The sequence below is a fragment of the Pipistrellus hanaki genome (genome assembly GCF_964339955.1).
Source record: "Pipistrellus hanaki genome assembly, chromosome: 1".
NCBI lineage: Eukaryota > Metazoa > Chordata > Mammalia > Chiroptera > Vespertilionidae > Pipistrellus > Pipistrellus hanaki.
In genome coordinates, this window is record NC_140503.1 from 140,083,548 (window position 1) to 140,099,550 (window position 16,003).

General features: G+C 38.7%; 1 protein-coding gene across 1 annotated transcript in view; it reads right to left on the bottom strand.

Annotated features, from left to right (window-relative positions):
* Window positions 1–16,003, bottom strand: part of ENPEP (glutamyl aminopeptidase) — an 83,389-nt gene that overhangs the window by 51,944 nt on the left and 15,442 nt on the right. Inside the window, exons 2-4 of the mRNA XM_084872261.1 lie at window positions 13,735–13,876; window positions 11,536–11,667; window positions 522–642 (exon numbers count right to left, since the gene is read on the bottom strand). Coding sequence (XP_084728387.1) covers window positions 522–642; window positions 11,536–11,667; window positions 13,735–13,876 — 395 coding nt within the window. The remainder of the gene's footprint in view (window positions 1–521; window positions 643–11,535; window positions 11,668–13,734; window positions 13,877–16,003) is intronic.

Sequence of the window (16,003 nt, forward strand, 5' to 3'; positions counted from 1 at the left end):
ATTTAGCTCTATTTTTATTTTTTTTAAAAACTGCTCCATCAGGGGGAAAAAAATATTTAGTGAAGGAGCACCATTGTTTTATTTTAACTGTTGAAAAATCTAGAATTAGTCCTGTGTAACAATAGAAAGACTAGATGCACATGGGACTTTGACAGCATCATTTATTCTTATTTCTCAACTCATTGATGGTAAGGAAGCAGAGTATGCTATTGAAACCCATTGATGTAGGTTGCGATTTCTGGTCCTTCATTATCAACATCTGTAGTTTTGTGCAGTACAATACTTTAATTTTTATTTGGAGAGAAAAGACTATATATTATCAGGAAAGAACAGTATAGATATTCTTTAAGGAATCCAGAATAGATCCTTCCACATCTACTAAGTATTAAACACATACTGTAGGCACACAACAAAAAGATTTAGGGATGGGTATTAACTAAGTATGATAAACCTGGAGGAAGTTAACTAACTTAAGTGAAAACAAAAACAATATTAAAAATAAGAAAATAAATGATTCTTACCTAATTTAGGAAGTGAATAATTCATAGCAAAGTATTCTTCATAATAATCAAACACAATTTGAGTTATGTTGGCAGCATATTCACCTGTGTGCTTTTGCTCTGGCTGGACATATACAGTGAGCTATTAAACAAAACACAAACATTCAGTGAAAATGAGTCTCCATTTGATAAAACTTTTGAAGCAGTGGAAAGAAGGTGGGCTTTAGAGCCAAATAAGCCCAATTTGAATCTCAGTTCTGCATGGACAAGTCATGTCACATCTCTGAAACTCATGTGTAAAGCATGGCTCGCTGAGTGATGTCAATGATTAGAAATAATTTAAGATAATGCTTGGCACACTGTTTAATACATTTTTAAAATGTTCTTACACTTTTCTACTTCAAACTTTTTGACATTTTAATATCTATGTATCGATGTACTAGTATAAAGCTACCTATCCACCTTCCTTCTGCTCTGTCATCTATTGATCTATCATCTATGTATCATCTATGTGTAATTTGTCTTTGGAAAATCAATCATGTGATTTTTTTCTCATCTAAAGAGCTCTTGGGTACATGTTTACCACTATTCTATCCATATGCTAATGACTGTTTTGATATTTTAACTGTTCTATTCGAAGATTCTAAAATAAAATGATTTAAGATTTTCCTGAGTGGGAGGTCTCTTGATAAGCTACAGCATTCTATAGGTCTCTAGAATATTATATCGTGACATCATTTATAAACCAACCACGTACTGATTACACCACCACCGCCGCTGCCACCACCACCACTATTTCTAAGCATCTATGGCCCACAATTGTCAACACAATGTTGAAAGAGGAAAAACAAAGTTGGAGTAATGATACTACCTGATTCCAAGATTTACTACAAAGCACCAGTAATCAAGACAGTATAGCAAAAAAATAAAAATACACACATAGATCAATATAACATGCTAGTCCAGAAATAGATCCACATAAATATAATTAACCAATCTTTGATAAAGAAGCAAAGGCAATACAATGGAGCAAGACAGTTGTGTGTGTGTGTGTGTGTGTGTGTGTGTGTGTGTGTGTGTGTGTTTAAAACAAAATAGTGCTGAAACAACTGAACATCCACATGTAAAAAGTAATAAATCTGGACACAAACCCTATACCATTCACAAAACTTGTAACTAGACTAAAATGTAAAATATGTAACTATAAAACTCCTAGAAGATAAAATAGAACAAAACTTAGATGATCTTGGATGTGAAGGTGACTTCTTAGATACAACACCAAAGGCATGATCCATGAAAGAAATAATTGACAACATGGACTTCACTAAAAACTCCTGCCCTGTGAAAGACAGTGCCACGTGAGGAGACAAGCCACAACTGAGGACAAATATTTGCAAAAGACATATCTGACAAAGGTATATTATCCAACATGTACAAAACCCCGAAAACAACCAGATTAAAAAATGGACCAAAGACCTTAACAGATACCTCACCAAAAAATATATCAGATGGGAAATAATATATGAAAAGATGCTCTACATCATGTATTACCAATGAGATGCAATTTAAAAGGAGATACCACTAGACACCTACAACTGCCAAAATCTGGACCACTGACAACACCAAATGATGGTGAGGATGAGGAGCCATAGGAGCTGTCATCATTGCCATGGGGAACATAAAACTGCTTTGCAGGACAGCTTGGTAGTTCTTATAAAACATACTCTGACCATACGATCCAGCAATCACTCTCCTTGGCATTCAACCTAAGGAGTTTAAAACATGTCCACACAAATTGTGCACAGATGTTTACACCAGCTTTATTCATAATTCTCCAAGATGTCCTCCAGTGAGTGAATGGATAAATTGTGGTATGGGAAATTATTTAGTTCTAAAAAGGAATCAGCAATGGAGCTATGAAAAGATAGGGAGAAAACATAAATGCATATTACTAAATGAGAGAAGCCAATCTGAAAAGGCTATATCCTGTATGCTAGTAATTCCAATTATGTGACCTTTTGGAAGAGGAAAATTATAGAGACAATAAGGAGATCAGTGGTTGCTTGAGGTGGGGGGTGGGGAGGAGGAAGAGATGAGCAAGTGAAGCTCAGAGGATTTTGAGAGCCTTGGAAATGCTTTGTAAATAGAAAGTACAACCAAAAATTAACCCTAAGTTTACTAAGGTAAACTACGGACCTTGGGTATCATGGTGTGTCAATGTAAGTTCATCCATGGCTTTTTTATTTATTTTTTTTAAAGGTATTATTTGGGGCAGTGATATTGGTAATGGGAGAAATGATGTATATGTGGGAGCAAGGGTATATGTGAAATCTTGGTACCTTCCCTTAATTTGGTTGTAAACTATACTTAAAAAAACTGCTCTAAAAATGTCTTGAAAGAAACAAGGTTTTAAAGACTTCAAATAAAGTATGCTTGTGGAATTTTAAGAAAATAATTCAAAACCATCAAGCAAAACCAAAGATGCAGTCATCTCGTTAGTTCCAGCCCATATACCTGACCAGAACGGCTGACTAATCGTTAAGGGAAAAAATTATGCCTATTTTCCTTCTTTATTATTTCAACTGCATTGCTAGTTTTGGTTTTTACTGAGGCACACATCTGGGCCATCTTTGCTTAGTAGAACAGTGGAGAGACCAGGAATTTAAAAGACAAGTTCGGAGAGGGCACACCCCTTAAATGGCCAGTGCTGGCTCTCTGCGCCCACTCCCACTGGGTACTTGACATTCTTGTTTTATCTGCTTACGTGAAAATGTGACCACTTTTGTCTCCAAAGGCAACACAACTCACTCAGTGACCATCCCAACATCCTCGGAGGTTTTTGCTCTCTAATTTATTTATTTTTTTTTTTTACTTGCCATAAGTGGAGATACATTTCCCCTCTGCCCTCCTGTGCAATGACGCGCATTCTCCAGGAGGTTAAGTGAAGCTAAGGAACCAGTTGGGGGCTGCTGAACGGAGCCAAAACGATTGCTCCGTATGAAACCCAGTGCCTCCCGTGCATGCAGGACTCCTAGGTTGCAAATGGAGCCTTTGGAATGTTTCATCTGGGAGTTAATTAGTGTGTCAACACTCCCTCAGAATTTCCACCAGGTTGGTTCGCTGCCATTAAAAACTTCAGGAAGGGCAGCTCCTCTGGACTCAGTGCTGCACAGAATGTGTGTGTGTGTGTGTGTGTGTGTGTGTGTGTGTGTGTGTTTGGCGGGTGTGTGTGTGTGTGTGGGGGGGGGGGATGAAGATTGAGGAAGCGGAAGGGGAGATAACAGTGAGGCCTCCTACCCCACGTGGAGCAGTGCAGGGGAGAAAGACAGTGCGCTCTTTCTACACAGTCTTCTCCTTTCCCATGCCAGGAGGCTCACTTCCTGCAGCAGAAGGCTGCTGAGGCCATATAATCAGATGTTCTTACTCTCCTATTTCTGCTGTTGGCAGCACAGGAATGCAGTGTCCTTGACTAGGACTGATATTAATGTAAATTCAGCCCAGATAAAACCAATCCCTTCCTCTTTTGTTCTGAGAAACACCACCGCACAGGAGTTACGTTCTGTCCTTAAGGTCAGGCCAATCTGCATATCACCTGTGAGCTATGACTCTTATCTACCCTTACCTTGAAGGCTCTGGGATCATATTTTATGACCATTGCTTTTATCACAGAATATTAAGCTCCTAAGCGTCCTCGAATGGAAGGGAGACTATTAAGAATTCCAAAACCATTATGTGACCCTTGGACAATGGTTAGACCCACTAGCTCCCCGTCTCTCAGAACAACCTAATGAAGCCATGTGCCTTCTGTACGTTCAATGATTACTAGGTTGCTAAAACCAAAACCAAGTAGAAAACCTGGTATTGTAATCATTACGAATAATTATTAGCCTTATGGAGTACTTAAAAATTTTCTAGGGAATATAGCTTTTCTCAGGTAATGTCTCATTCTACACATCAATTCTATGAACCTGACATTATTATTGATAATAGAATAGAATATTTTGCATCACTGATGATAACTTTACCCCAATCCTTTCACTAGTCCAGCTCCCACAATTATAAAATTGAAAGGCCTCTGAAAAATAAAAACTTTTTACATGTTCAAAATAAACCAAGTTAACATTACCATCTGATAGGAGGTTTTTAAAATAATCTTTCTTTTTCTGTGTGTGCAAATACTGCTGCAGAAGTATTAGTTTGATTAGCATTTGAGGCCCAGAACCCACTGCAGTTAATAATACAAAATGTTTTTACTCTATTAGATTGCACAAATATGAATTCCAACATTCAACTAGCCACAGGGTTTTAAATAAGGCTGTGGGCCCCTAATGAAAATCTTAGTTTGAAGGGTTTTAAAAATAAATTCCCTATTTGTATACATGAGAAAAAATGAAGTCTTAAGGCAGAACTGACACTAGAATTCAGTACAAAGCTTGTTTTTACTATATCATACTGCTTCTTTTAAAAAATACATATTTTTATTGATTTCAAAGAGAGAAATGGAGATGGGGAGAGATTGAAACATCACTAATAACAGAGAACCATGAATCAGCTGCCTCCTGCAGGCCCCACATTGGGGGTCGAGCCCACAATATGAGTATGTGCCTTGACCCAGCATTGACCCATGATCTCTTGGTTCATAGGTTGAAGCTTAACCATGAGCCACGCAGGCTGGGCCATACACTGCCTCTTTTCTCTACAGCTGCCACTGAAACCTGACTTTCTCTAGCTGCAAAATAGAGATAACAACTATCTCATAAAATTCTTGTGAGCATTAACTAAGAGTTTTATATGGCTAAGATATAATTTTACATCTTTAGCATATTTTAGTCCCTTTAGGGCTTAGTATCTTCCTTCTGCACATAGCAGGCACTCAATAAAACAATCAAGAGCACTGGTATCAATAGAGATAATCTGTAGAATTGTTAACCTCCGCAATTTTCCCTGTCCGCCCTTCCCCATAGGCTACTGACTTCCACGTTGTGGCATTCACATTACCATGAGAAACATGAGGGGAATGCAGGGGGGAGAAAAACTAAGTTTCTTACTTCCAAACTACGCTTTTCATGACCACAATACATTTAAAAACCAAAACCATTCGATTTGCAAGAGCCTGTTTGGAAAGGCTCTTAGCAATAAAAACAGAAGACCAAGAAAAAGAAAAGGCAAACCACGGAATGTATGTTGTAAAGATAGAGTGGAAAGAGAACAGAGGAAAGTCTAGATGGCTTTGTCTCAAAAAACTGGATGACAGTCACCTTGGGCAGGCGGGGGCTTAGTAAGGGGGATGAGGCAAGAATCTGGAAGGGTGTGTTAGGGTCTGAGATGGAGGTGGCACTGAACTTGGAAAGACCATGTGAACAGACAGAAATGAGCGTGAACAGACTGCCAGCCCCAGTGCTGCTGTTCCCCCTGGTCAGAAGTTGGCCGGGGCCTGCAGGGTTCCCACCATCCCTGGGGAGCACTGCAGGTGAGCTGAGTGCTGACTCCATGTCCTCACTGTACTTGTCTGCTGAGCATCTCCGACTGATAAAGGCGATCACCCATCCAGGTTTGCCTAGGAATGCCCCAAGTCTGTCGCTTGCCTGTTTCCACCTCTTCTCATATTTAACAATTACTAACACCTCATTATTTATATTTTATAGATGATAACATGTATGGTCACACTTTACCTATTGACAACAACTTGCCTTTCTACTGCCTCTCATCCAGCAGAATTAGCACCTGTCCATCTGTTGAGGTTTTGCAGAGTTTCATCTGAACTGCTCACACATCTCTTTAAATGGCCTAGGACAGTGGTCGGCAAACTGCGGTTCACGAGCCACATGCGGTTCTTTGGCCCCTTGAGTGTGGCTCTTCCACAAAATACCACGGCCTGGGAGAGTCTATTTTGAAGAAGTGGCGTAAGAAGTTTAAGTTTAAAAAATTTGGCTCTCCAAAGAAATTTCAGTCATTATACCGTTGATATTTGGCTCTGTTGACTAATGAGTTTGCCGACCACTGGCCTAGGATATTTATCGCAGGGCCCCTAAAATCGCAGGTGAGGGCTTTAGTAGTCAAAGGGATGGTATGACCAACAAAGACCTGAGAGCATATTTTAGTGAAACCAGACAGCTACGTTTCTTTCACATCTTTGTTGAGGTACTGATATCTTAGCATATTTTACTTCCTTTAGGGCTTAGTATCTTCCTTCTGCACATAGTAGGCACTCAATAAAGACTATAAAACAATCTGGTTGAAGGAACCATCTGTTTCATTATCAATGCTGAGGTAGAAGGATTGGAAAGAAAACATAATTTTATATTGCTTTTAATTCTATAAATGCATATTGAAGGTACATAGTTACTGAATGCAATATATATTTGTTTAATTTTACAAAGTTTTTGTTTTTCAAAATGGTTTTCAGCAGTGGGCAGGAAGTGAAGGGGGAATAAAACTTAGTAGAAAGGAATTGTGATACATTATTTTCAGGTTTTGTTGGTGACTGCCTTAATCACAGGATTGTGATACATTTTTTTCTAAATTTTAATTTGCTCCGGACACATAAATTATAAATATGCACAACCTTGGCTTGAGGTTTGGGTGACTGAGAACTATTTTTATGCTGTGACTAAAAATGTTGAAAACATGTTCAGAACTTTGAGTTCAGTCCTCAGCTGCTATGAAGCACTGTTTGAGAAGAAACCCAACGCTGGCATTTAGGATACACAAAGCATTTCTTGGCAGCTCACTTTCCATTCAAGTCAAAATTTGTTTGATGCTTGCTGATTATTATTACTGTAGTTGACTTTTTTAAAAACAAAAAATAACTCTTAAAAATATAACTTACTCATAGAACTTATTGTTTTACTAATATTTTATTTTCAGGTGTGCTTTTAAAATTTAAATAGAGAATAAGAATCACTAGCAATCTTCTATGGCTTCCTAAATTAAATATATTCCTTTGGAGAAAACTAGAGCCCTTAATTTAGAATAAACCAATAAAAAAATGAAAGAATTTAAGTACTCAATAAAATGTTATAAAATCAAAATCCTTCAGAAAGCTTTAGCAAACCAAAACACACACACACACACACACACACATATATATATATATATATATATATATTAATAAAATAAGCCTGAGTGAAAATGGCTATGAGAGGGAAACAAGAAAGAAGACCTAGGCAAGTTGGAGGGATTCATTCACAGATATAATTCTAGGTGTAAGTATTCAGAAACCATCCTGTGAGACCTTTTGGAAGAAGGTACAATATAATCTTTCACTGAGTTATTATAATTTATATGGTTATAGCATAAACCTATTTAAATGGATAGTTTCAACCAGCATTCTCTTAGTGAACAATTCTTCCCAACTTCCTCTTCTCATGAAAGCCAAGAGTTGGATAATCTGCCAGGTAACTGCACTTTTTAGCACACCGTTCTTTTAGAAGACAAAGGTCAAATGCTCAAAGAAATTCAAGACTTAATTAGAACTTACTGTTTTTCAAGGATTGCCCTTGCCATTTAATATGTCCTGAATGGTTCTTTGGAGACTAGTGCAAAACTTAAAATTCAAATTCCCTTTGAAAAATGAATATTCCTCCATTGGCTATAATTTGGATACAGCATAGGCGGCATACTAAAAACCTAGGTTTAGGATATCTCAGTATCAATCCCTACTATATCAACATTAAGGTAAATTTCCCTGGGAGCTAGTTTCACTGGCAAAGTTGCTGAGGATGTAGTTCAAATGTACCTCAGATAACATCACAAACCTATTAATCTATATATATAAGGCTAATATGAAAAGTGTCCCCACAGAAGTTCAACCAGGAGACTGGAAGTTCTATCACTCACTATGACATGTTCTGACCACCGGGGGTGACACAGAATGAAAGAGGATCCCAGCTGGCAGCCAGAAGGAAGTCCCTGGCTGGCAACCAGAAGGCCTAGTTCAGCCCTGTTTGCCAGCCAGGCCTAGGGACCCTACCTATGCATGAATTTTGTGCACCAGGCCTCTAGTTTAAAATAATTTTACATATGGTAATATGGGACTCTTCCTTTTTCCTATTTGCTTTATTTCTTCCAAAAACTTAAAAATATATTAATAACTCACATTATTCTGGATTTGAAAATGGATTGCAGTATATCCCAATAAGAGATTTAGAGCTGAACTATAAAGTTAATAACATGCCTATTGGGGATATTCTTTCCCATGATATGACTCCTGCAAGAGCAAGAGAAGCACATTTTAGCTCAAGAGTTAATTCACATAACTAAAATATCATGTAATATCTCTACATTTTATACAGTTCAGGGTATTTTGTTTTGGGGCATAGAATTCAGTGCTTTTATTTACTTTAAAACCCTTATTTCCTTCAACTAACCCTGAAAAAGACCTCAGGCATAGATTTCTTGCCAACAAAGCTGTAGAAAAATCCACCAATGGCTGGCCTCCACTGTTGCTAAATTACTGTAAATTATTCTTCAAGTTATTCTGTTTTGTTTTTTTAAGGATTTAATAAAAATGCAATACATCTAACATTCACAAAAGGAAATATGCAGATTTAAAATACCTCTGAGCTACTTTCCAACTCAGTTACCTTTTTTCTTAACATTTTTTAGGACAAGGTCCTCCAATATAATTTTTTCTCATGAGCAACAAGAATATCTATACTAATAAAAGTGTAATATGCTAATTAGGGTGAACATCTTCCAGATGATCTTCTGGATGTCCTTCTAGAGTCTAAAGCCGCGATGGCAGGGCCATGGCAAAGGCAATTAGGGGCTATCAGGCTGACAGGGGAGAGCAGTTAGGAGGATCAGGACATCAAAGGAGAGCAGTTAGGGGGATCGGGCTGGCAGGGGAGAGCAGTTAGGAGCAGTTAGGGGTGATCAGGCAGTCAGGCAAAGGTGGTTAGATGGGATCAGGCATGCAGGGGAGCAGTTAGGGGCATCAGGCAGGCATGCAGAGTGGTTAGGGTGATCAGGCAGACAGGCAGGTGAGCAGTTAGGAGCCAGCAGTCCTGGATTGTGAGAGGGATGTCAGACTACTGGTTTTGGCATGATCCCACAGGCATTGAGCCTAAACCAGCAGTCAGACATCCCCCAAGTGGTCCCAGATTGGAGAGGGTGCAGACCAGGCTGAAGGACCCTGCCTTGTGCACGAATTTCATGCACCGGACCTCTAGTTTTAACATAATGAATGGTTCAACTACTACTATTGGCTATGCTCTGTCCAAGTAAATAATTAAAAAGAGCACAGGTTTTTGCAGGAGGAAAAACTTTGTCTCCTCTGCATGGGGCAGAGGGAGGAGGCATCTACTCTTCTCAGCTCCACATCTCACTTTCACTGAGTTCTCCTGACTCGAGTCTCTGGTAAGTATCCAAAGAGAGTCTGGCTTTCTGTTCCTCTCTTATCAAACAGATGACTAGAAAGTAATACAATACAACAGTATTATCTTCATTTCCCAACCAAAAGAGGAAAATTTCACTGGTTTAAAATAGAATGTTATGCACTCAGCTCTGATAGAAGACCCATTTAAGAACTATTTACCACTTGAAAGATATTTGGGGATCTTTTCCAAATTAGATTTTCCATTACATACTTCCAAATTCTCTATATAGTGAAACCCATCCTTAGAGCTCAGCTAACTTATACAGGTTCCAATGGCTCCCCGAGCCAGTATATGTAGCTACACAGTAATATTATCTCTTAGCCAATGAGAGCATCAAAGCAACATATGTGATAAAGGAAAGACAAAAGTTGGATGTAGACAACTCCTTTGAAAAGGCCTTTCAAAGTTCCCTTGAAAAATGAGTATTCCTCCATTTGCTATAATTCAGATACAGTATAGGCAGCATACTAAAAACCTAGGTTTAGGATATCTCAGTATCAACCCTTACTGTACCAACATTAAGTAAATTTCCCTTGGAGCTAGTTTTACAGAAAATAGAGAAATCCACTCCTTTCTTCAAGTGATGGCCAGGCAGGATAAAGATATTTTCAGAATATCATATTTCAAAAGGCATAGCAGGCCACAGTGTCTGGGAAGATTTGAGGATTTTGAGTCTCCACCACTTGTGTTTTGAGTGATCTTGAACAAATTACTTAAAATTATTAAATTTTAATTCTCTCATTTTTAAAATGGGGTGATAATTTCTTATAAAATGATATTGAAAAAACTATGAGAATATATATTATTATGCAGCACAAAAACACAGACATGGAATGATAGGCCTAGTGTTTAGGAGAGAAGCAAAATGGGGGTCTCCAAAATGAGAAAAATGATTAGGTAAAACTATTTGGTTTTTTAAAAGAAAATATTGAATAGTTATCTTGATTATAAATAAACTTAGTATTTATATTTTCTTAGACTTTAATAAAATGCTTATTGACACTTAGGCTTGCAGAAATGGCACCGCCAACCTCTCACTGCTCGTCAAAGGATTTTGGTCCACCTCTGGCTTTCTCCTCCCTCTCTGGACCATCTGGTGCCCCACCCACACAGAGATACTCAACCATTTTACTAAATTTGGCATGTCCAGCCGGGACTGGTTTGGCTCAGTGCATAGAGCGTCGGCCTGCGGACTGAAAGGTCCCGGGTTCAATTCTGGTCAAGGGCATGTACCTTGGTTGCGGGCACATCCCCAGTAGGGGGTGTGCAAGAGGCGGCTGATTGATGATTCTCTCTCATCGATGTTTCTAACTCTCTATCCCTCTCTCTTCCTCTCTGTGAAAAATCAAAATATATTTTATAAATAAATAAATAAATAAATAAATAAATAAATAAATAAATAAATAAATTTGGCATGTCCTAATAAACTGAGGCTACCCATTTCTATGTCTGTTGTGTTTGTCTATTATTCACCCATATCCTTTTAGCTTACATTTTTCTATGTTGTTCAGGGTACCATCAATCTCACAGACCTGGGTAACTTTTCTAGTCTGCCCCATGGGGTGGGGGTCGGGGGAGAGAAACACTTAAAAAAGTAGAAAATGAATTACAAATGCACAAGTGATAAAAATTTTAAAAACTATAATGTGACTCACAGGTACTCCCCTCTTTGAGGTTCTCTTTATGGGGTGAAATTGATGCACAGCAAAACACACCAGGTAAGTGCTCATGGGAACAGACTTCTGGAAAACTGTTCGTTGCCATTTGTCATCCACTGACTCTTCTTTCTGTTGAAAACAAAATATAATATTTTATTTATCAAAAGGTCAACCATGTCCAAAGACAAATGACTACTCTGAACTTGACTTCCTACTCAGAAGTCCTTTGTCAAAGATTAGGGGTAAAATAATCTCTTTAGGGATAAAATGGTGTTGTTGAAAAGGTTATAAGAAATTTTATTTTATTTTATTTTCATTACTGTGAAAGAGTGATTGAACTATACACTGTATAAAACTTCTCAGGGAAATACCATTTTGACTGTGATATAAACTGGACAGGAGTTAGTTATCTTTCAACATAAAGCACACAATCCTGACCATAATATTTTTAAAAATCTTTATTGTTGAAAGTATTCATATGTCCCCCTTCCCCCCCCCCCCCCCACTCACCATAATATTTGAGGAGATACTGTGGTTTCTTAAAGAAGAAAAGGCACAGAGAAAGAACTAAATAGGTATTAGCTGATTTGAGCATGTGCAGGAGGGCAATAGCTGTAGCAGGCATAGCAGGATGTTGGGCTCTCTTTATCATGTCTGGTTGTCTACAACACAGACCTAAGAGATGGTCACTAAAGTCACTACCCCACTGAGGGAAGAGAGGATTCCATTGCTTGGTGCAACTACTGATCCCATCTGTCTGGTTTTCTCTCCATGCCAGCTTTGTTTCCCTCCTAATTCTCCATCTATGAATACTTGCCCAACTCCTGCTACCCATTATTTAAACATTCCCACTTGCCCTGCAGCCACACAGTAAGTCACAGCCCAGTGAGAAGCTTTAAAAAGGGATTAAACAAGGGAGGCTGAAGTAGAAATGATGTGTCGTTCGCAAGGCAAGAGTGTGTACACATGTGCTTGTATGGGAGCACTGGAGCTCCAGGGGAGTAATATGCTTTGCAATAAAAATCTACTGGCATTAGTTTTGATCTCCTAATGATTCAGAATAGTCTCTCCTTTCCAGGATTTCCAGAAGTATATTCTGCAAAAGTTAAAGGTCACATAGGGAGGTCTTCAGCAGAAGTTACTAAAGTTGGCATTCTTTTACCTCCCACCTTCACCTTCCCCTTCCATGCCAAGACATTCTAATAACATTTTACTATGATCCAGTCTTCTGCATTGGTGCTTCCTATGTTAAGTTTATCCTGTCATCTTTCTTCTCCAATCAAAACTCAATTGCTCAGGTGCCTGACACTGGAAGAAAAGTTGATAAACTAATTCACACTGGGGCATAGATAACTGGTGGCAATTCACTTTTAATCTTCTTAAGATTTTATTTGTTTTAGTTTGTTCTTGTGGTGTTTTTTGTGGTTTTTTTGTTGAGGAATCCTATTTAATAAAGAGGTAATATGCAAATTGACCATCACTCCAACACACAAAATGACTGCCCTCATGTGGTCAAAGATGGCCACCATAAGATGGCCAGCAGGGGAGAGTAGCTGTGGGCAATCAGACCTGCAGTGGAGGACAGTTGCGGGGGACCCAGGCCTGCAGGGGAGGGAAGTTGGGAGGGACCATGTCAGTAGGGTGGGGCAGTTGGGGGCAGCCAGGCCAGCAGGGGAGGGCAGTTAGGGGTGACTAAGCCAGCAGGGAAGGGTAATTATGGGCAGTTGGGCTGGTAGAAGAGCAGTTAGGTGTTGATCAGGCTGGCAGGGGAGTGATTAGAGGGTGATCAGGCTGGCAGGCAGAAGTGGTTAGGGGCAATCAGGCAGGCAGGCGAGCATTTGGGAGCCAGCAGTCCTGGATTATGAGAGGGATGTCTGACTGCCTGATGGGATCAGGCCTAAACGGGCAGTCAGACATCTTTGAGAGGTCCCAGATTGGAGAGGGTGCAGGCTGAGCTGAGGGATACCCCCCACACCCATGCATGAATTTCATGCACCAGGCCTCTAGTATTTATAATAAAGATGGATAAAGACTTCTAGGAGTTCAAAGGAAATGTATTCTGAAACCTTTAAATAAGCTATTAGAGCACATTTAATTTTAAAATTCAGTGGTGTTCTTTCATAGCAAATCAGATAATTTACCTGATATTTTAAACTAACTATATTCATAAACAAACAATTTTTCAAAAATACTCACCTCTACCGGCATATTTGAAAGTGCCTTATAGTCTTTGGGGTGGACAATAGAAATTGTATAAGTTGCCTTTTTGTTGGGCTCATCAAAACAAGGGAAGGATTTCCTGGCATCTGTTGGTTCATGATCAGTGGCTGCTATGCTCCTTGGAAACAAACACACACAAACAAAATCCATGTTGTCTCTTCTGACAGCCCTTATGTTTCTACTCCCACAGAAAACAATCGACTGTGTAATTATATCCGTTACATTTCTTAAAATGAGTCTACATCCACACTCAGGTGCCATAATTAAAAATATGTGAATTGTGGATAAGCAAAAATAAACCCAGTTATGAGCTATCACTCTCTTCACCACAAAGTGGTTGAGCAACAAGTCAATAATCACAAAATCACAAAATCAGCTCTGGGTTTGTCGGGAGCTGCCCTGTGAGGGGAGCAGCTGTGTTCCGTCACAGAGCAGAGGAGCATGTCCCAGGGCCTACCTCCTTTCCCTAATGGCACATTCTTTCGTATTTATGTTACTCCAGGGACAAAACCCAGTTTCATTTCCAGGCAAAGGAAGGCTCTGAGCAATCTGCCAGGTGAAGCAACCTTTGGCCAAGTTTAAAGCCCATTTTTTATGGTTCTAACTTAACATACGCTTATGTAAGCAAAAATGATTACATTTAATATTTTCATTACTTCAAAATGGAAGTACTTTTTCTGAGTAGTTGCTAAAAAAAAAAGAACAAAAAACAATGAATATATAACTTTTATGTCTAGTCATATCACAATAAGACAGTTTTATTGTATTGCTGATAGGAAGAGTAAGCAAAGTAAAAAAATAAAAGCAAGGACAAAAATGTTGGCTTATATTCATTAATAGTTTGTGTAAGAAAAATATTTTGTTCTTTGAGATCCCTAGGGATTAAGGAAGGCATATCATAAAGATCACCAAGCTAAATTATTAGATCATTTATGCATCCAACAAATACACACACACATACACACACACACACACACACATACACACACACACACTTGCTAGGCATTATTCTATGTGCTGAGAAAATAACAATGACAAAATTAAAAAATAGATATACAAATAGATAACACAATAAGTAAGTAAATAAATTAGGAGCATGATGGGAGCTCTGTACAAAATAAAACAGGGAGTGACAGAGAATGATTCTAGAAAAGTGGTGAGCAACATTAAGTATAGCAGTCAAGGACAGTCTCTTAGAGGAGGTGATTTGCTGAAATCTACATGATGAGGAAAAACCAAGACAGGTGAAGATTAAGGAAAATGTGTTCTAGCAGAGGGTGCACAACCTCTGAGGTGGAGAATAACTTGATGTGGTCAAGAACCTGAAAGGTGTCCAGTGTGACTAAAGTCTAGTGAACCAAAGAGACTGGGAAAAGGAGTTTCAAGAGCAGAGACCAGAATAAGGATCTGGATTTCATTTGGGTTCAAGGGTGTATTTTTTCAAATATATTTTTATTGATTTCAGAGAGGAAAGAAGAGGGAGGGAGAGATAGAAACATCAATGATGAGAATAATTGATTGGCTGCCTCTGCACACCCCACACTGTGGGGGACTGAGCCCACAACCTGGGCATATGCCCTAACCGGGAATTAAACCATGACCTCCTGGTTCATAAGTCCAAGCTCAACCACTGATGCACGCAGCTGGGCAAGGGTGTATAATATACATTAATTTACTTTAAAAATACTATGTCTCAGCCCTAGCTGGTTTGGATTAGTGGATAGAGCAGTCAGCCTGCAGACTGAAGAGTCCTAGGTTCTATTCTGGTCAAGAGCACATGTCTGGTTGCTCAATCCCAGGAGGGGGGAGTGCAGGAGGCAGCCAGTCAATAATTCTCTCTCATTACTGATGTTTCAATCTCTCTCCCTCTCCCTTTCTCTCTGAAATCAATAAAAATATATTTTTAAAAAATACTATGTCATAGCTCAACATCCATCTATAAGAAATTAAAATATTTTTGAATTTCTTTTAAAAATCTCCCAGCATACAAAAATTACTTGATAAAAATGCAGCCAAGAAATACAGCCAGAAATACAACCAGAAAAAGTGTTAGGGTTAGGGTTAGGGTTAGGGTTAGGGTAAGCAAAGTAACCCTAACCCTAACCCTAACCGTAACACTATTTCTATGTAAAAAATACAACCAGAAAAAGTGTCTGTCTGGAGAGGCTATTGACTCAGGGAGGGAACTTTCTGGAATGATTTAAAAAAATCTTTATCTTCATAGAAGTGTGGATAACAAAGATCA